We start from the raw sequence: 22,480 nt of genomic DNA on the forward strand, positions 1-22,480 counted from the left end.
TTTATTACACAGTGCATTTACAGTGCTCTGATTTTGCATCTCCTCTAATATACTGTTTTTGATTTCTTATTCCTCTATACATAACACATCCCCGGGTATGGACTAGTTATTATAAAATGACTGGACACTGGACAACTGAAACTGGGCATAAAACTACCTTTTTTTTGCATCCTTATACCTATTTTTTTCCCTTTTTAAAAGTAACAGTATGTGATGGTATCATAAAACTGAAGCAAACTGACCACTTTAAAAATCTAAATTACTTATTAAATGACTGAGGTAGCTGTAAAAGACAGTTTGGCAAAAAGAAAAGAGCACATGCTTTGAAACTGTCACCTTCTGTTGTCCTTCACCCTGAATGAGTAGCAGAGCACACTGTAGAAGGCTTTAGTCATGAGAAACACAGCGAGGATGCAGACTTTTGCTTTTTCTTTTTAAGTCAAAGGTGAAGTTAATCTAAACTGATGACTACAGTGAACCATGAGCAGCAGGAAAAGGATTTTACCAGTATTTTTTTTGCACTGGTAAAAAATTGTTGAAAGAGAAAGACGGGAAGAGGAAAATGGGTCATAATGAGTAGTGGTGTTAACAAAACGTTCCTGATGTCCAATCAATACAGTTATCCTGTGACGTCTTCAGAATAACGTACATGATTTACATGTTTGCAGTCTGAACTTATGTGCTGTCTTCAAGCACCATACAAATGCTTTTAAGGGTTGATCTTACACTTAGCTGTTAATGCTGTTGCAAACACAGACTGTTTTTATAGTGTCATGGATTGAAACCAATAGCTGTCTGACAATAAAAATCTACAGTATGATACACCTTTAAAATGGTAACATATGGTAACATAAAACCTGCAAACCTGTTTTTTTTTGGGGCTTATCTATCCAAAACCACCAGTCAAAGGTGTACTGTTGGACGATCTTATTCTAACAGATGTACAAATGATGATGTTTTTTACTGAAAGAAAATGATGAGAAATAAGTTCCCATGTCTGTAACTCACCCACGAAGGTTGGGTACTGAACTTGAACTTGCACAACTGAACAACAACGCCTTGCAGCCACAATGTGACACAGTGGCACCAGGTGAAAACCTTCCCTATATCTACACTGCAAACATATCAGCGTCTTTCACTCACCTCTTAAGCAAATCTCATTTTTACCCATGCAGCTGCCTGCACCAGCTCCGTGCAGACTTACACGTCTCCGTTGTCAGCAGCACACTCCCTCAGAATCTCTCTTCACTTGTGCCCGGCAGCTTGGAGTTTTGAGTTATTTTTTAACACCTATATTATATTTTTGTTATTACTGAGAGAGTAAAGTAGTGAAAAAAGGGACTGTTAGTTACCAGTACTGAATTGCAGCGGGCAGTGCCAGTTGAAATGTGAAAGGTATCCAACCCTATCACTAACAGAGAGTGTAAATAAGATGAAGCCAACACAAATCAAAAAGAGAAGCACAAATAATTTGGAAATCCCCCCTGAAGGTTTGATGCTGAGTAAAATTCCTGTTTGCACTTCTGGACTATCCTTCCAGGTGTAAATGCACACAGATTCCCTCAATAAAAGCGCTTTGTGACCACGTGCCAGAAGCCCAAGACCATGCAGGTTTTCTCCAGCCAATAAGCCGATTTCTCTGATTTTCACACCATTAACAGAAGAGGAGGAATTAATCTCTGAAACCAGCTGGTGTGCTATTTGGCTGGAAGGACAATCTGAAGACCTTTGGACTTTGATGCTCTCGCAGTGGGGATCCGCTTCTCTACAGCGGCATACACAGGAAGAAGGGGGTAAATCGCACTGACAGCCCCGGCAGGCATTGCCTGTCTGTTCCTCTTTTGGGAAACTCTCACTGACAGAGAAAACGACATGGCAGAACAATATCAACCCGCGTGCAAGTCACATAGCATCCACACCTGCCACGTGGAAATGTTTCCTGACACCACCTGCTGGTTTAAGACCTGCCCGACTGCTGTGGGCCTTGCAGCAGCTGGGCAAAGATCGACCACAAACAACGAGACAGACAGAGAATAACAGACAAAAGTGAGAGAGAAGGGGAGTGGGGTAGGAAATAGGGGTCTTGAAGGACAGACGGGCAGTGGAATAGACCCACACACACACACACACACACACACTCAAAGGTAAAGAGGGGGGGTGGTTAGGAGGTAAATACCAGAGCAGGTGAAGGGATGTTTCCTTTGGGGCTGGTGACTATGCTGTTTTTGGTGCTGTTTGTCTGGGGCTGTGCAGGAAAGGAGAGGAAAGGGTAGAGACACAACAAGAGTGTTAACAACAGCAAGAGGTGGCTTTGTGAGAGTGTGTCCGTGCTTGTGCGTGAATGTGTGCGTGCTTTTAATAAAGCCTGTGTCCCTGCACTTCTGTACTTCTTTCAGCGTTTTACCTTTTGTGACGTACTATTAATTAAATTTCACTTATTTCCAGTTGGAATTACAAACAAAATATGAGAAAAGGTTTAGGTATGAAAATTCTCTTGCCACCCAAATGTAGTAGAGGTTTGTGTAGTTTTGTTTGTGCTGCTTAAAGTCCTAAAAACTACATTAAAAGAAACTATCATGCCTTTAAATGACTGTTCAGGTACACTAAATTACTGCACCAAAACAAGGAGGAGATACCACTTTAGGTGAGGCGACCCTTTACTGAACAACAACCATAGTAAGACAAAGATATGTGAATGTCTCAGTGTGGAGTCCAGTAGATGGCAGGCAGCAGCAGCAGCAGCAGCAGCTGTGATTCAAAACACTAATCTGTAATTCTGAGAGGTGGCATGAGGGGGCGGGTGACATTGGTGACATCACGACGGCGTCACTGGTGACTTCCGCTGCTTACCATTTCACATTGCATCGATTCAGCGGTGCCATTTGGCCGGAATGAATCACCTTTATGAGCCTTGATTAAATGCTCCTTTGAAGGCCACACATCAAAGAGCGGCAGGTCCTTTATAGCTTAGTTCGATCATAATGATATTTGCATTAAATCTGCATTCAATTATTTGTAACCTTGTCTGGAAAATATATCAACTTGAAGTTGCTAAATGGGGCTGAGAGCTGGGTGTGGAAGTGACTCACCAAAGTGACTCAGTCTAAGAAGTCAGCTAGCCTTACATAAATCTTCATCATGTAACACTATCACATCTAAGCAATCCCTCCTACTCAGTGACAGAGGTCACGAGAGGTCATGGGTTACTTAATGTCCTATTAAAGGTGGAGTCAGAGATTCTTTAGAAAGATTGTTGATACTTGAACTGGAGATGTTACCAGTTAGCCATTAATCATTGACCGGTTACACATGTCGGACATAGATTAATCTTGCTCTTCTTCTGTTTACTGCACTGCGCACCACCCAGGCCTGATGACAGCTAAGGTTACCTAGTGGTGTTGCTCAGCCATTGGTTACCGCTTGTAACGCCACCATTCTGTCCACTAGAGGTGTGTCATATCATCTCGTCCATGATAATACCGGTATAATTCTTAATATATGAAGAATTCTAGGGCTGTCCCGAATACCATTTTTTAACATTCGGACCTTTGGCAGAATTTAAAACGAATATTCGAATATGGTGGAGGACTCCAGGGTTTTTTTTTTGGGACCTAATTGTATTGCAGAGTTTTGCACAGCGGCGACCGGATCTTTGCTCTCAAACCACAAAAAGATGTGATGGTCTCCTTCAGTACATTATTCTGTGCTTTCTTTTGATTCTCACATTGGCTAGTCATCCTGTTTAATTTGTCTTCTGATTAAATCGGAACCGTTGAAACAAGTTGTAGGAAGCCTCTGCAAGTAATTGGTTGCTGGCAGACACTCTGTGCTGCAATAAAATGGTTAATCAGCAGTGCCGTGCACTGTAGAGCCGATGCGCTGCTGGTTCTGCCGGCCTGAATAGAATATAATGTCTAGAGCCTTACTGTTGTGTAGGAGCATTTATAGACTGAGCTGAGTAGTGATGCGCGGGTCGACCCGTAACCCGCGGGACCCGCAAATGGACCTGCGGGTCGGGCAGCAGTGATCGTCTGTTAAATCGGTCTGTAAATGATATTTTGACATTATTGGCTATTACTGTCATGGCATCCGAAGGTACTGATGCGTTGAGCAGGTGACAGTCCGCGGTCGTTTTCAAAACACACTTGTGTCACGCACTCCAAAAGAAACTTGTTGAAACTTTAAACAATAATTTATTGTACAAAACGGGGGAAAACAAACGTTATATTAAATTCAAAAGATAACGAAAAAACAGCTACAAGTTAGAGGGAATAGTGATAAAGTGGTAAAACTTGGCACTGATCCACAGCCTCAGACGGATACGCTCAAGCGTGCCGTGCGCACAAGCTCCGTTGGTAGGCTATACTATATTTGCACATTTTTAACAATGTAAAAAATAATAATAAAATAAAATAAAAAAATGAATATCGAATACCTACCCATAGAAACAAATATTCGAATATCCGAATATTTGGGTACAGCCCTAAAGAATTCGCAACCTGATACACGCAATATTTCAACTTGTTGACATATTGACGTCAACAAGTTACCCACGGCAACAACTAGCATGGCTGAAAGTGAAATTATTACTGACTCCACGGTGGTTCCAAAAGAGAAGCAGCTTCAGTAGTGTGGAATAAACTGTGGCGTCCTGAATGTTTTATGAACAGCCCCGGACTTCTCAGACTCTTTTAGTGACTTACTGCTCAGAGGGAACTCATTCAGCAGCTCCTCTGGCAGCAGCACAGCGTCAAGCCTTTGGTAATGTAAACCCACGTGCCGTTTGTGGCAAAACTCCATATATGAATGTGTGATAGTTGTGGTATCATAACAGCCTGTCACAGGTTGATTGCGTGATGATTAGAGGTGGGAAAAAAAAAACCCAACTCAATCATTTAAGATTTTACTAAAAGAAGGAAATCACCTGTTGATTTATATAAATAGATCCCAGGGGACATTTTTTGTATTTGTGAGCTGTTGAAATGTGTAATTTGTGATAGATTTTATTTCGTTGAACTATTAATATTGTATACAGAATCTGAATCTCGCTCTGAGTTACTGTTGTTGTTCACAAACTAAAGAAATGAGAGATAATTTTTGTTTTTACTGAATATTTGAAGGCAAACTGTAAAACTATATCACTGATTTTGTTGCAAATCTATTTTCTTAAGTTAAATATAATGTTTTTTTTGTTTTTTTTTAACAATCTGTCATATTGTCAAGAATATTGTTACCACAAAAATACCCTGAAATTTCGTGATAGTATTTCAGGGCCATATCACCCATCTTTATTGCCCACCGTCCAGTCTCCCCTCCAGGTCGTCAGGGTACGTAAACAGCCCAGTTTTGAGCTGCAAACACCCTTTAGCAGTGGTAACGACAAAATCACCGTTAGTGCAGTGTCAACGCAGCTAGTGATGTCAGCATTATTAACAGTGATAAGGAAGTTGTGTGGCTCAAAATGAAGCTGCTTGCTCACAGGATGGCCACCATAGCTGTGTTCGAAACCGTCCACTCACTCACTCACTCACTCACTCACTATTCCCTATTCCGTGTTTACTATATAGTGCACTACATGGGGAACGACTGAACGAGATTTCGGACACTAACTGAAATTTTCTGAACGTCGTTGCGTCAGTAGCTGTGCCGTATACTCCTGTGACGCAAGTGGATCCGCCAAGCATCATGTAAACAAACCGGGCGCTTTGAGGATGATCAAACTGTATGGCGGTTGTACTTTTTGTCAATAAATTGTTGAAATGTCAATGGTGTGGACGTTTGGTTTTGTCAGCTACGGTTGTGTGTCTGCCATCTTTGTGGTTGTTCTACTTCTTCTCCTCTGGCAAAAGACGACCGCATTGCATTGCGGTATATGGGAGTAAAATGTTGGGTACATCATTTGTTCACTCACATTTGCTGTGCATTGCGGGTATTTTATAGTCCACTATACAGTGAATGAAATTAACCACGGAGAATTCGAACAACACTACAAAACGGCGAACACACTATACAGTGCACTATATCCGTGATAGGGAGCGATTTCGAACACAGGTCATGTCTCCGCAGCTGTAACTGCCGAAGGAACGGCGCCCACTAGCTCCCACCCATTCTCAGAACCCATTGGCTGTATTCAGCGTCTGACTTCCGGCAGACGGCGATACAGCCTCTGGGGGCAGACCCCCGATTTTTTGGCATTCCGGTTTGATTTGGGCGGAGGAGGCACATTTCCGTTTCCAACTTCCGTTTATATATAAGTAAATATGCTGAACCATTGTGATGGATTCAGAGTTTGCAGTGACGCAGGTTATGTTCTTCCTCGTTAGTTCACCGCAAGGAGCGTTTAACCTGGCAACAACTGCAGCCGGCTCAAACGTGATTGGTCAATATCACGCGGACTACAAACAGCCTGCAACCGGAAACCAGGTCTCTTCCGCTCTTCTTCCAGAGGCAAGATCTCCGGGGTTTGCCTACAGACTCTACATTCACTGAATGTAGAGTCTGTATATACAGACTAGCTCCCGCCTAACCTGGCTGATGCGCAGTGCAGAGTGTCCAAGGCTCGCGTCAGCAAACGAGTGAAGACTGGACAGTGGGCATAATATGTTGACGCAGCCAGCTGGCTTTCTGTCTGTGAGCTAAGCTAATAAGCTAGCTTGTAGTTAGCGTCGGCTCAGTTGTGACCATTCTTTTTTTGTTTCCAATTTACAGAGCCAGGGCTGTGTATGAACAGGGGCTGTGTTTTTTTTTTTTTTAAGGGACACAGAACAGACGGCTAGTGAGCCGCAAGAAGATATTTACTGAAATTGACAAAAGGTGTACTAGATTAGAATCAGACTGCACCTTTAAGCCTTAACGTGGTGTGAATGTTTCAAAAAGTGGAAAGAAATCTGTCAGAGAGGTGAGACACTTCCACCTAACTCCAATTCTCATTTTATGCTATTTAAAAAAATCAAAGATCTTTAGAAGGAAGCACAAGATTAAATGAATGTCAGATGATTTACTTCTAAGCTACGCCGTCTGACACAGGATGGAGAGGATGTCAAGTATAGGTGTGTGTTTATGGATGTACATGCGTACCATAGTGTGAATGCTGTAAGCCATAGGGCTTACTCAAGAGAGTAGAGGAGACAAGAAGAAGAGAGCTTATACGTCGGCACACACAAGTGCAAAGAGACAACACAATGCAAACACACACAAAACAGCCATGAAAATAAAAGCTGGTGTAAGCTGACAATAAGCTGACATATACACACACACACTGAGCTCACACACATCCTTGCCCAGACACCCACACTCACACACACATTAAAACCATCAAAAGCCGTCATCAGCGATCACTCCGCTGCCTCTGTGGAGCAACAGGAAATGTATTCCTCATCAAAGTAACGATTAGCGGGTGAGATGTCTCAGTCAGAGCTTGTTTGCAGCATCAGCTCAGGGTCTTAGCTTCTGCATCATGTGTGTCTGTGGCGAGAAAACCCCTTACGTTCCTCGATGGCATGATGACAGGCAGTCCTGAGCAACGGTTTGCTCGTGGTGGAGAAAACTACTGAAGTCAAATATCTACTGTGTACCACCACTTGCATATCAGAGGATAAATGTAAAGAAGAGATCGCACATCTTCACAATTATGAGGTTAAACAGAGGAAGGAGAAAGTGGGTATTCACAGGTGGTTCTCCAGGTGGGTAAAGACAGCAGTGTGCAGGGAGAACGAAGGAGGAAGAGGTGCGGAACAGATGATGGTGTGTGGAAGAAAGTAACATGCCAGGTTTGATGAAAAAAAAAAAAAAGGTGACTCAGGGAGGAAAAGAGGGAAACAACTCAGGGGTCAGATTTTTTCAGTTCACTTACCTGAATTCAAATAAAATTGCTGTTTCATTTTACATTTTGAATAAAGACTCTGCATTCAGTGCTTCGGGATGGGAAGCAGGAACAAGTATGCCCCCGCCTACCCAAACCTTTTCCCCCTACATTTTGTTTGAAGCATGAGCATGTCTTGTAGGACCGAAGAGTTCTGCATCACAACTACAAGCACACGCACTGCCTCTCCTTTAAAAGTGTGCCCCTGACAGATCTGGAGCAGCATCCCTGGAGTAACTCTGATGGAACTGAAACATCCTGCTTCTATTACGCTTTCAGAGTCATAACAGGGTTAGAGTCATGGCAGTGCACTTTGCAAGGGCCGGAGCTGTGACTCCTCCTTGGCATTGACTTACAATGACTTTCTGTATATGTTATTTTCTGTCAGTTTCTGTCAGTCCTAACAAGGTGCTGCTATTGTTGCCAACATGTAAAATTCATAGGGATGCACCAATTTGTGGGTGATATATCAGGATTGGCTGATATTCGCCTTGTTGACTGCCATCGACCTATCTGCAAATAAGATGGCATTGGCCGATGGCAGTGGCCAATGTTTTTCTGTTGTGTCACATCAAGATTTTCCCTGGGACGCCTCCGGGACAAAAAGACCCTGTTAACTCACCACCAACGCATCAGGAGACGCACCCTATTTGTTCCCTGATAATGCAACATGGTGAACAACAAATCCATTTTGATATCAGCAGGAGCAGAGCTAGTTAGCGTTAGCTGTTAGCAGCTGGTGGCCAGAACTAAAAGTTAACAGAAATTGCATTTGTTTATCTCGTAAAATTTAAGTTTTGGCGAGAAACTTGAATATTTTTTGTAGGCCGACCCGGAAGTTAGCAGGTCCCTGGTTCCCTCGTCAAAAGCAGATGGTATGTTTCTATTGAATTTTGGATTATTGAGAGAATGACCTCTGTGGCAAACAAAAGTTTATGACATTTACGTGTTTTGTTCAGCAAGATAATCTTCACAAATGCTAAGTAAAAGTAAAACGCCAATGTTAGCCAATAAACGAACTACACTGCAGTTGCATGACTTAACGTCGCCACCACAACGAGGCTGTAAAGCTGTGTTTGGCGTGATGACAGTCTGTAGTCTCATTTAGCCACTTATTAGCTAACTGCCTACTTTACGACACTTAAAGGCTTTAAAATTCACAAATGGGGTATTTACTGACGTATTTTAAGTCATACAACACAACCTGAATCTCTTAAGCTTGTGTTAACCACAGACATTATTTCAGGCATCTAACCAAAAACTAGGCCTGTAGTCTCCTGGTCGACTAGTCGATTATTTGGTTGCTATGCTCTCATCCAACCAAATTCTCATTAGTTGAATAATCGCCATGTTACTTTCATAAGGAGAAAAGTGTTACATAAACAGCTTTCCAGGATTAGCCCATTATTTCCTGCGGCAGGGGGGACAGGCTAAGTTACCTGTGAAAATGGGGGTGTTTTCAAAACCCACCCGTTGTTGACAGAAAGTTGAACTCGCCCACCCTACGCTCAGCGTCGCGGTGACACAGACCTCCTGTCTGTTTCTGTAANTTGTGTTTGAAATTGTCTCTATTAAGCCATATTTAATGTGTGTTTTGAATCAACTATATAAATAAAGTTTGATTTGAACTGAACTTTACAGCACTTAACACAGTCCTCCACTGCAGAAGTAAAAATAACGTGCCGATTTTTTCCCCCCACGACTAATCGATCAGTTGAAGATTATGTGCGACTTTAGTTGACCAAGATTTTCTTTGGTTGACTACAGCCCTACCAAAAACCCATTGAGATGAGGGAACCGTGAGTGCTAAAATGCTAGCTCATTCCTGGGATTTAGGACTCATTCCTTCACTGCTCTATACAGTTGTTTAAAGGGCGAACTTCTTGATATTTCCACAACAATATGAATAGGATTTTAGGAGTTATGATATGTATATGTAGTAGAAAGGGACTGTGAAGCAGTTCTTTTTTTCTTTTTCATGTGAAAGGAGGCTCTATTAAAGGTTATTTTATACATTTCTATTTTTGAATGTATGCTCTTTTAAAGATGTTGTGAAAGGCTGAATGACTTAAAAACAGTTCAGTTGTTTTTTTATAATAAAGACTTCTGTTATACCTAAAAAAGAACAACAACAAAAAATATCGGCTTCTGCTATCCACCACATTTTTATTTTAAACATTGGTATCGGCTCAGAATTTCACAATCGGTGCATCCCTACAAAAAAAAGTATCACTTCTTATGCACCAGAGCGGGATTCCCAGGAAATGCCTACATGACACTTGACTGCTGTTTGAATAAAATGCCTCATGAATTGGGCATCACTATGTCACAGATTAGTTCTTCAGCAAGGTGAGGGAAACTAAACCCTACTGATGAAATAGAGTAAAGGCAGGGAAAGGCGGATAAAACAAACACAGGAGTGGAGAAAGTGGGAGCGGGGGAAAAAAAAAAAAAGGAGTCACTGGGCAAACACATAAATAGCATGCTCACCATATACTGGACAGTAGAGCTGGACTTGCGTTTCTGTCCTCAGGCGATTGATGGATGCATGGATTTATTGACGGATGGATGAAGGGATGATAGAAGAAGGGAGGGGGAGATAAAGTAACCAATGACAAAAGTGAATGAAACTGGTACAAAGTAAGAAAGAGAACTTGTGCACTCTGATGTCGACGCGGCTTTCAGTCCTTCAGAAGAACAGGATCAACTTGGACAAAGCAGATGAAGGACAAGTGTTTCCCTTCAAGTGTTACTGCAAAAGTATGGAGGTGCAAGCACAAGGAAAAGGAGCAGTGGTTTAAGTGGGAGTCATCAGGAAGAGGACATAAGAGTGAGAAGCAGATCATAGAGACGTGGTGCAGATGGCAAAACTGTGGCCCGCTCTTCTTCTGTCAACAGATCAGGAACATGTGGGGCACCAAGGAGCACGATGGAGACATAATGCAAAATTGATTCGGTCAGAATACAAAAGCATTCTCCCCGAACTCATTTTAAATTTAAAATCACAACTGGCTCAGTGCTTGTAAAGTTGTCACGTGGAATTTATGCATCAATAAATTATCACCAGGATCATTTGGGGACATGGGTGCAATCAAGACCAATCAAAACGTCTTGTACTTGTATTTTGTATTCTTGTGAATTTGGGTCAAATCTGTTGGATTGTTTTGTAGCAGTTACTGTGTGTCATCAATACAACAACACTGCATGAAATGCTGAATGGAGTGGCTTTTATGGGCAGTAGCTGGCAGCACGGGAGGCTGACGGTGGTGTGTAGTTAGTGCCAGAGAGAGACTGCCTGCTTGCTCTGAGCAGGTGTTACAGCAGAAAGAAAAAAGTCAGGTGCCATTACGCGTTAATGAACCAGCTGGAGAGGAAGAAGGAGGAGAGGCCGAGGAGAGGAGGTCAGAGTGGCCAAAAGGACATGTGGAGGGAAGAAACAAGAGAAGAGGGAGGGATGAAGGAAAGCGGGGATGGCAGCAAACGAAGAAGACGCCTTTAGAAATGGTTTGGGGCGAGTGTGTGGGGAGCCTGTTGCTAGGCAATGAGTGCGCCGCAGTGGAAGTAAGCGTCTATTTCTGTCGTCTGAGTTTCCAGGGTCCAGACTGGCAGCTATTCCTGGAACTGGAGTCACATTCCCTGCTGAACCAACTGAGCAGGGAGAAAGGGGAGGGGGGGCATGTGCACACACACACACACACACACACACACACACACACACACACACCCACGCTTACGCACACTCAATGTGCAGGCATGCTCACGCCCCCATTTGTGCTTTCGTTCTCTTTTCGAGCCGACAAACAAATGTGATGTATTCACACACAGTCACATTTGCATAAACATCAAACACACACCTGTGTGTCCACGTGTGCGCTCGCAAAGCTCCACCAAACATAATGTACAATGCCGAGAAGCAAACGCATTCTTTTGCATGTACGCCACGTTCCGAGCTTTGTCGCACACTATCATGCATACATGCTGCACACACAGACACGTTCATGGAAGCTTTGTGTGGGATGTGTTACTGCAGTGTGTGCGTGCGAGTGTGGGATGGTGAAAGATCTTCATTAAAGGATGAACTGGAATGTGGGGTTAAAGACCAGATGGGGTGAGCAGGAATAGGAAGTGCTGAAAGACGAGGAAGAGGCAGAAATGGAGGGATGAGAGGCAGAGGAAGTGATGAAAAAACGAATGGGGAGGCTGACAGATGGTTACATTTAATAATGGAGATGGAGAGGTGGCAATGAGCTGGATAATGCCGAATCAGAAGGATGTGCTACTTGAGGCTTGAGCTCTGACAGGCAACACGCAGGCTGACAAAAGCACAAAAGCATACACACACATGTATACGGACACGTGTCCGCAGATTTGTATCCAGAGTAGGGCTGCGGCTTTTTAAAACAAAATTCAAATGAACACAATGAGCTCATGACAGACACAGAATTAATGAAAAAAAGTGAGCTACAGTGGGCAAAAGTGAGATTAGCCAGATTAGGACAAGAACCAAAGAGTGGAGCAGAGAAAAACACCAGAGAAGAAGAGGCAGAGTTTCTATCTCTGGGAAATTAAGCAAGAGGGAGTGAAAGGCAGAGACGTGGGAGGAAGACGTGATGACCCTTACCTTGACATCTGCCTTTTTGTTGAGCAAGGTCTTAGCTGCTGCAATGACAAACAAAGGCAGAAATAACCAGTCAGAGGTGGAGATGAGCAGAAACAGCTAACACAACAATGACTTATTTCAGTGAGTCACATCTGCTACATCTTTAACCTACATTGAAGGGACTGAATTCTTTTGACTTTGTGGAAAAATGTTCTTTATTGACCTCTGTAGTAAAATTGTCTTTTTGAAAAGCAATAGCTCAGTTGAGGTAGTCGTACACCAGGTTCACACTGGACAAATGTGCTTCTCTGCTCGTTTCTAATAACATGTAGAGCTCTGTTTCTATCTGCCCGTGTGCATGTGCTCATCTCTCTCGCTCTTAATTAAGACACACATGACAAATACGTGGAACAAGTAAGCGTGGGATGCATACTTTATCATATATAAGAATCAGATCACTTATGTCATGTATAATATATCCTTTATATCACTCAGAATGTGTTTTCCTGCCAGATTCGCTCTCTAACAAAAACAGGCCAGATGCCGAAAGTATCGCTGCAGATTGTGAGCCAGCCCCGGAGCTGGTTCCCAACTGGTCCAGCCACGGGGTCCAGATTTCTCCTTTGTCATTACTTCAAGGTCTACACAGTTTAATATCTTTAGTGTCATACTTGTGTTTGGCCATGTTGTCCAGCTACTTGTCAGGGCTGTCAGTCACTCTACAGCAGGAAAAAGCACTTCATAATAAAAGCTCTGTGCCATAAATTCAGATTGGATCCGCAACCCACTTTTGGACCGCTACCTACCAGTTCAGAACCTAGCTAGCTGGTTAACATGGGCGCCAAAAAGTAGCATGCAGCGCGCCATGGAAATCTGTGCGCTTTGCGGTGCTTCCGCGTCCAGTGTGAACCCTGCTTTATTCCGAAAGAGCAAGAGCACCCCAGCACCTTGGTGACAGAGCACTGAAATTCTGTTTCACGGTAGCAGCACTGTGACTTTTCCAGCCACCATGATACGTGATGTTATCCACACTTATTACACAGCTTTGTTGAACACTTGAATCTGATTGGTCATTTATGGCATTGGCATTACACCTCTTCCTAACATTAATCGAGTGATCGAACTCTGGCGATTGAGTGCGAAAAACTGTCCAGATATACAAGGAGCGACTATTGAGCCCCAGTCAAGCCGAAGCAACGGCTTGCTGTTGCTCTTAAAGTAGGTTGGAGATGCGTAAAGCTTCACCCAAAATAGAGCCAGGGTGAGTGCTTTTTCAGCCAAGCTACACGTACACAACTAACTACGCTCGTTCGCATCGCGTCCAGTTAGTAATCTGTTATATTTCTGAATAGCAGACCACTGCTATGGATATATTTCTGATCATAGATGCATAGCAGAAGCTATGAGTTCATTTTAAAATAGTGCAATCATTTCTAAATCAATACTTTGCATCCAATTATTAATTTCGTAACTAAGAAGCTGTGTAATAAGTGTGATACCATACAGCGAGCAAGTCATTATCGTGAATTGAACCCCTTCAGGATGATTAAAAACCTGCATCACCCTGTTGGGATTCATTTCCTAATAATGGCGCGCTCGATGTACATTATCCCCTAAATGTGTTTTCCTTCTAGTGATGCTGTGCAGCCATTAACCTTCTAAAAATAACCCCCTGCCAACAATCAATATACGAAATCAAGCTCATTATGCAATCGCACGATCTGAAGTAATTGAAAATCACTGCCCTTGTTAAATAGGTGCATTGGAGTGATTTAATCAGGTTTTATAGATCTAGCAAGGTACCACCTACAGCTCCAAAGGGGATTTATGCTTAAAGCCAAAGCTAGTTGGTCAGGCGGACAAGGAATTATCTCATCTCAACCCAATACACATCAACTGCTTTAGGGTCACAACTAATTGCTTTGGTTTTTTAACAATACAGAGATGTTGTTGCCAGTGAAATAAAAACGTACTCCAACTCATTGTTTCACATCAATTCTTGTGCCAAGGTCCCCTCATGGTTGCGAGGAAGCCGAAACAAAGATGGCTGCCGTGCAAGACCCAACAATAAGCCCTGCCTTAAAGAACTCTGTGGGGGCCTTAAGGAGGATTAGTCTTCAGTCTGCTCTCTAATGAAGGGTAATGAGGGAGGGTAGGAGAGGAAGAACGATACTGTAGACTCAGTCCTCTGATGAGCGTAATACCCATAATCCTTACAACAGTGGAAACTGCGCCCAGACAACAGAACGGTCCGCAGGGCATTCACCATGACTGCACTGCTAAAGCACGGATAGCTAGGTGGTCCAATTGCCTTAGATAGATACACCTTCACCCAGAGGGGCCCCAAAATAAGAGCCAGACTCTGTGGTGGTTTGCCAGTGGAGGCTGTGGGTGTGAGGATGTAGACAGAGGATTAACAATAACACGATGCCAGATGTTGACGAGATCAGATGGGCAAAAGTGTGTATTTTCACTGCTTTAAGGTTAAAACAAAAAATGCACTAGCAGACTGGTTGGACCTTTACAGCTGTAACCCTGCACTCATATGAGTTGATTATCTGTTTGACTTCACATCTAAACGTTACAAACTAATTTGATTTCTCGGCTGCCATGTTTCTATAACTGTCAATACACCACTGGAGGGTCAACAGTTCAACAACTTTCTTGATCAGGAAAGAAAATACTTTTATCCAACTGGGAGCTAAAATTGAACACAGTTCCTCATGAACTTGGGATGAATTACATGTTCAAGCATTTTTTTCATCTTTGTGAATCATGTCAAAAAGGCTACATTAATGTCTGAAGCACAGAAAGGCTGGATTAGCCCTCCATATTGGAAGTAATTTCCCCATCTCACACCTCTGATTGGTGTAGCAAAGAATAGCTGCAGCCTATTAAAGAAGAGAAAGATGGCTCTATCTACCGTATTCCTGGGGGCGCTACTGTAGAAATCATTATGGGTGCAACTTCCAGTGAGACAGTGAAGGTAGCAGTAACATGGTTAGTCACACAAACTGTCTATGATTTGTCTAAACCTAACTAAGCATTTAGTAAAATGTGTTTGTGGAGCTCTGGTACCTGCTGCACTGTCTGTAATTGTACTAACAACCAGGCTTCATTAAATCTGTGGCTTCAACAGTGTGTTGAACATGCAGCCTGAACAAAAGGGGGTTGTTCCTGTAACCAACAGTGCACCAAAAGAGTTTAACGGGACATGGCAGGCTAGTATTAAAATCAAAATTTGCAAAGAGAATGACACCTAGAATGACAGGTTTGTCACTAGACATTGGTGCGAGACATTTCTGTCGATCCCTGTCTGCATTCTCAACCTACTATTACTTAATGTTACTAATATGACTGAAGTCTGCTGCTAAATGTGGTGTTATGTTTCTCTCAGTGCAACTCCGATTTTAATAAATCAGCAGTTATAAACGTGTAAACTGTCAATCAGGCAGACGAGTGGAGCATTAGCTGGAAACACATCATGTTTATTCACTTTACACGGAGCTACAATTGAACTGAATTGTGTTAAATATTCACTGAATGTGTTAGTGTCTGTTTATGCGTTGTAAAAAATCATAAAATGTCATAAACAACCAATGCTGTCAGGTGGCTGTCACAGATGACAGAGGTATGATCACATTATCCGAGTAAGGTGTTACAGGCGTCGTGTTACACACTGAAATTCCCAATCGCTCTAGGACAAAGGAGAGGTGCACCATTAGCCAACCATTGCCACTGGAACACACCAGTTCCAATTGAGTGGTGAAAACTGCGCCCATAATTCACGCAAGGTATCATAGGGGCTAGGAATAAGGTGGGTATGTTTCCGCTGTCTTTATTGACACTTTTACTGTCAGTAAACACTATGATGTTTTTGGTGGGCGGGTCTTGGCTGGAGGCAAAACAATCCTCCACATTATTTAGCGCTAACTAGCAAGTTCTGTTGGCTTGTTTTAGGTCCCGTTTATACAACAACTATTTCAACTGAAAACGGTAAACTTTAACTGCGTTTTGGACGATCGTTTACACGACAGCAGCGTTTTGGGTGCCTGAAAACACAACGTTTTGAAAACGGGTTCCAGAGTGCAACTTTTTGGAAACGGCAGCGTCTCCGTTATAACTTGCAATATGCAGTTCCTCTGAAAACGGAGACTTTTCGCACATGCGCATTACGGTTCCAGTCACTAGGCATGCGTGATAAAGTCGACCGTCACAACAACAATGGCGAGCTGTGTTTGTGCTGCTCACCCTGTTGATTTGAAGTCAAGTGTAGATCTGTTACTGTAGCAACTCCACCTCGTCGTCCATCCAGACAAGTTATTTTATTTTGCAGCTCCGTGTGAACGGGGATTGTTTCACTAACGTCGTCATATAAACGCTGAAGTATTTTAAAACGCAAAGGACAGACTTTTCCATTTTTAGAGAAACCGTTGTCGTCTAAACAGGACCTTAGACAATGGAGGAAGATAATGAGACTAGTGCGTTCAGAAATACCCATTCCATATGTCGGAGCGGTCTCTAGCACAAAGTGAACTGTTCTTAAATTCAGAGCGCTGTCTGAACGAACTGTTCAGCTATCCAGAGCACCGCACTCTCGGAGCGGCAGAGTGCACTCTGAGCAATCTGTCTGTGGAGACGGAGTGGCAGAGCACCAAGTGAAGTGAATGTGCGATTACCTTAACTGTTCGTTAACTCATATAGAAATATAACGCAACCTTGTCTTCGTCCAACAGGGCTCTCATTTTATTGTAGAGCACCAGACTGAATTTACGAATGCACCATGTCAGGTCATTCACTCTCCAGGACTGCGAGCGTAATTCGAATAAGTAAACACTGACCAATGGGACCAGACCGGCCAACCCGTATGCTCTCACTCAGTGGATGGATGATGTCACAGGAAGGTTTGTAGTTGATTACTATGCCAATCTTACAAAGGAGGACTACACTTTCCTTCAGTTTGTTTTGCTATCTAAGCTAATGTTAGCTAATGCTTTAAAAAGTTAGCATTACAGAGAAATCCAATATTCCTCTAAATACCACCCCAATTTCTAGAGAGATGGACATGATAACCTTTAATACGCATAACGTTATTCATCCCTACAACACTAAATACTTTTCCTTAACCTGACATGAAGTGTGCGCTGCACGTGAGCATTTTTCATGATCGCCTCCGTCCAGTCCTTTTGTCTTATCACATTTAACCATAGTTGTCTTTTTTTTTTTTTTGTTGACAGGCAGTGGCAGCTGGTATGTGTTCACATTTAGGTTTTTAACCAAGACTCCTTCTATTCTGGCTCCCAATAACACAACAAGACAACATTTTAAGACTCCTATGGAGCCTACACCCCTGAGACTCAACTCAATAAGCTCAAACTCAATATGATATTAACTCAATCCTATAGAGCAGATTTCCCTGAAAACAAAAAGATATGCAGCATGTCCAGATACATGGCAATGTGACCACAAAATAACAGTATGAACTGGTGAAGGAGTGACAGTAGAAAAGTAAGTAAGACAAAGTGCCCATCTGACAGTAATTTTGTCATCGTGAAATCTTTTTCTTCACCCAAAGGAAGGCATGACAGAAGAAGTTTGAACCACTGTTGTACATCAAGGGCCAACAAACAGGTTCAAATATTAAATCATCTGAAGACACAAATTACATTTACGTCACATTACAAATGATGTTCAGTATGGCTTGATTATAAGGAATACACCAGTAATTTGGGAAATGCTGTTGCCTATCACCGAGTCCCAGACTCCTTCTCTGTCTCTTACTCCCCTCGACATAATCCTTGCTGGGACTTTTAAAGGGGCTGAGTGCAATTTCAAGTCTAATCAGATGCAATCACATCAGCAGCCAGCCATGTTACATAAAACACTATTTCTGGCTGGTTTTTTTTTTCCTCCTTCCTTCCCTCTGCCTCTCTTTCTTTCCCTCTCTCTCTCTCTCTGAACATGAGACACAGCTCCTCTCTGATTTCCTCACGTTCGTTTCCAAATACGCTCTGAGCCAGGGACATTGAATTTTCAGCAGAAGCCTAAATTCCATGACAGGGTTCCTTCACATTTTCCATTTCAAATCCCATACTTTCCCAGACTCAAATTTCCACACTGCTCTCAGACCATATTTGACATCTGAGTGCAAATAGCCAACTTGGATTTACCTAGTGTGGTTTTTAAGTCTAATGACAAACATCTCTGCTCAAAGTGGAAGTAAACTAACGAGTGCTACCCATATTATTTCCCTTAAAGGCATAATTCACCCAAAAAATGACCATTTGTGTATCAATGAATCATGCAGCGATACCTTGAATTTGTGAAGACGACTGTTTTTCTATCCTTGGATGAAAGGCGAAACGTCTTCAAGAAACGCAAGCAAGTAAGTCCAGTTGCCTGCGATAAAGCACTTACAAGTAAATAACTATGTTCACCATTTCTGTGGAGGCATGCTAGAAAAACAGTCTTCTCCACAAATTCAAAGTATCGCTGCATGATTCATTGATACACAAATGGTCATTTTTTGGGGTGAATTATGCCTTTAAGGATGTCAAATATGGTCTGAGAAATCTATGGAGCAGTGTAGAAATTTGAGTCTGGGAAAGTGGGATGGGAGTTGCCCAGTTGCCTACGATATAGCACTTAGGATTACCATGACCTGGATGACTGAGAATCTTCACTGACATAGTACTGTACGTTCAAACCAACAGCGACCAGAGCTTCCAAAACACCGGAAGTCATTAATTTTCAATGAGAGCCCGGCGACTTGGGCGACCTGGTTGTCAGCCACGCGTCTTGGGCGACCAAAGCGACTGGAAAAGGTCCGGAGGGGAATTAAAACTAGTTTTACTTTATGGTAATGAGCTCTGATGCGGTTCAGCAACAACCAATCGGAATGCTGATGTGCTTCGATGAAGTAGGTCCCAGAGAACAAGCCATGTAACTTTGGTTCCTACAGCACACTGTCGCTGTTCGGTTACAGAGACCAAAATAAAAAGAATAAGGCTTGGGGCCGTGTCGCGGAGGTGGTTGGTTGGTCTGATGAGTTTTAAAGTGTGTAATATTAGTAATAGAGGAGAGAATTGCAGGCTTTATTGTTTAATTGTGACCTTTTTAGGTGTCCTATTTCTGTTTTCTCTTTTCATTGACCAAACATAACTTTCTGTAGGCCAACTATGAGCTCAACTACGCTGCTTTCCAGCCAGTAGTCCACTTTGCGGCTCCTTTAAATTGACAAGCACGATCAAACGTGATGAGCGACTAGAGTGACCAATGCTGCCACAAATATTTTTGACAGTCGTGCTTCTTGGACGTCCGCGAGAGACTTTGCCTCTTTGAAAGCTTCTGGTTTGAACGTACAGTGACACTGACACTCATATCACTCATGCAGTATAATTCAAGCCTCATTTACCTAGTCGTATGCTCAGTAGTTCCCACATGCATCCTAAAAAAACCCTGTTAATATTGGAGTCTGGGTTTGAAGAGAACTTCTTCAATAAGTTTCAACATGGCTGCTAACAAGTGGTTAAATGAGACTACAGAACGTCATCACTCCAAACACAGCTTTACAGCCTTACTGGGGTCATGACGCTAAGTCATGCTGCCATGGTGTAATTCTTGATAGCCTTACATTAGCCTTTTACTTATGGTGACTGCATCTAAGTGAGTTCATTTGTGAGGGTTATGATGAGAGAGATTACTAATTTCCCACACTAACCCTGACCTGGAAACCACTACAATCACTTTCCATACTTTTCCATACTGGGTAGGAACCCTGCCATGAGATTATCCACTGGGCAGTGATTTCTTAGGAGGAACAGAGGACCAATCACAAGGAGGCCGGCTCAAAGTCTAGTGGAGCTCTGGCCCAGTCCTCTGAAGAAAAAATTACATCCTTACAAGTGGACTTTTAAAGCTCTCACTTGAAAAGCGTGAGAGTAATCAACCACCAGCCGCCTTTTGTCCAACCTTTCTTCTTCTACTTTCCTGCCTCATAGTGTCTCATGTTTGAAGTGGGGTTCACATATTCAGCGGTCGAGGGGGTTACTCATAGGAAGTGGTAAAGAAGCACTAGATAATCTTGAGAGATGTGAGATTGGCATGAATGTGCATGGCTTCTTGTTTTGCTGTTGTTCCTCCTTCCAAAGGCTGATTGTTACTGAGGGGAAGAAATTGGGTCAGAAGAGTGTCAAGATCATTCTCACATATTCTCTGATGGCTTGGCAAAAGAAGAGAGGACATGAGAAGATCAGGAGAGCAGAGAGGAAGAGTAATGAAAGTGATAAGGGTATTTCATTGGGCTTGTACTAAACACCATTATTGATATTTAAAAAGAAAATAAAACTGCTATTTTGCTAAAATAAAATGGCGTGGATTCCAGTGATGAAGAGGAAATCTCTGTGGAAACCTGAAAAAATCAATGGTAGCTTAATTCAAACGGAAGGTGAAGAAGCAAGGGGCGCTCCTTACCTTGCCACAAATTACACATGAAGCAAGAAGAGAGAGGAGGAAGAGATTAAAACAAGATCACCGCTTTAAATTCCCACTAAGGTCACGCAAGATGCACCACTGCAGAAGCAAAGCAAGGGCGGGCATGGATTCACATGACTATTTAGGGGGTAATCACACAAGAAATCAGATACTGGAGGGGCTGCAAAAGTTCCTCAAGAACTTTTAGCATGTTGAAACATCAGAGGATACTTTATTCTTCTCCTGCATTAGGCCAAGGTGAGGTCTTCTAGACAGTGATTGTATTTGTGTGAATGAATATGCGAGATAGAGCGAGGCCTCCAGTAAACCAGCGAGGCGGAGTGAGGCTGATAGGGGGAGGCAGCCCACTATAAATATTTGATTGGAGCCTAGTGGAGGCTCAGGGACACAGAGAGGACTGTGGAGTCCCAGTGGGCCACAGAAACAAGGACACTGCCACCACTTCTGTCTCCTTAGCTCAACGCTAGACTGTCATGTGAAGCTCTTTGTCGTTTACGCCTGCGGCCCATTTCTGCATACCCAGAACAAACACATTAGGTCAGGTTCACATTTATTAAAATGTCCTCCGAATCCACTGCTCTTGCACTTCACGGTTCAAATATTTATGCTGTTGAAAATACTAAAAACAGACTTGACAAAAATGTCTGTGACATCACCCATAGTTCCCTGAAGCTTACTACTGGGTTTATCAGCACTAACATTCTTAAAATAGACTGTTTCTTAAAACTGCGACAATGTACTGTAAAACAACAAGACTTTTCCAGGAAACTGGCTGCGGGAAGCTGAGTGCATTGGTGAAGACAGCCAAGGACGTAGCAAGCTAGAGCTTTTTCTCAAGAGGTGGCGGCTGCCCAAACAACAGCTAGAGGCAAGTAAATATTAGATTTACATTTGTTGGGGGGGGGATGCCAATGTTGCTCTGTGTCAGCTGAGTGGGCAAATAGACAACTGTTTGGACAATGTGACGGCTCACCAAGAGTAAAGCATAAACATCTCGATTGCCGTATGGTGGCTGTCTGAAGTATAGGACATAAACCCCGCCTCCTCCATGTTAGTGAACGGGACATGAGCCCAACTCAGGGGCTGTCCACACCAACGCGGGTATTTATAAAACCGTGACTCTTTGCTCACGGTTTGGCCTTTCATCCACACGTAACCGCAGTTTTGGGCCCCTGTAACCAGAGTTATTTGTAACCGGAGTCCAGTGAAAAGTCCAGTGTCAGCAGTCATGTGTGGACAGGATAACCGCAGGTATTTTGTCTCGTCTCCATTGTATGACGTCACAGTGTGCGACGTAAACAGAAAACAGCTGTGTTATTACCCGATCCAGTGTGTGCGAGAGACGATTTGAGGATGGACCTAAACAAAATACTGCTGCTATTTAGCAGCATATCAGCACTTTGTGGCTGTATCATACAACTAACGCTACTCAACCACATCCAACAACAGAGGCGCAAGAGTGTGCTATTACGGAGACTGCTCCTGCTGCATAATAGTACGCTTGTTGTTGTTTTTCCGGTAATGAC

At 42.9% G+C, this 22,480-nt stretch overlaps 1 protein-coding gene across 25 annotated transcripts in view; it reads right to left on the reverse strand.

Annotated features, from left to right (window-relative positions):
- LOC126394778 (calcium/calmodulin-dependent protein kinase type II subunit beta) overlaps nt 1-22,480 on the reverse strand; it is a 125,687-nt gene that overhangs the window by 29,516 nt on the left and 73,691 nt on the right. For 8 of the 25 annotated variants that reach the window (XM_050051827.1, XM_050051844.1, XM_050051834.1 and 5 more), the window contains exons 13-15: nt 12,483-12,520; nt 10,352-10,384; nt 2,177-2,245 (exon numbers count right to left, since the gene is read on the reverse strand). In XM_050051827.1, the coding sequence (XP_049907784.1) occupies nt 2,177-2,245; nt 10,352-10,384; nt 12,483-12,520 (140 nt within the window). The remainder of the gene's footprint in view (nt 1-2,176; nt 2,246-10,351; nt 10,385-12,482; nt 12,521-22,480) is intronic. The other 17 variants (XM_050051846.1, XM_050051830.1, XM_050051843.1 and 14 more) reach the window with 3 other exon arrangements.

This window comes from Epinephelus moara, chromosome 8, assembly GCF_006386435.1.
Source record: "Epinephelus moara isolate mb chromosome 8, YSFRI_EMoa_1.0, whole genome shotgun sequence".
NCBI lineage: Eukaryota > Metazoa > Chordata > Actinopteri > Perciformes > Serranidae > Epinephelus > Epinephelus moara.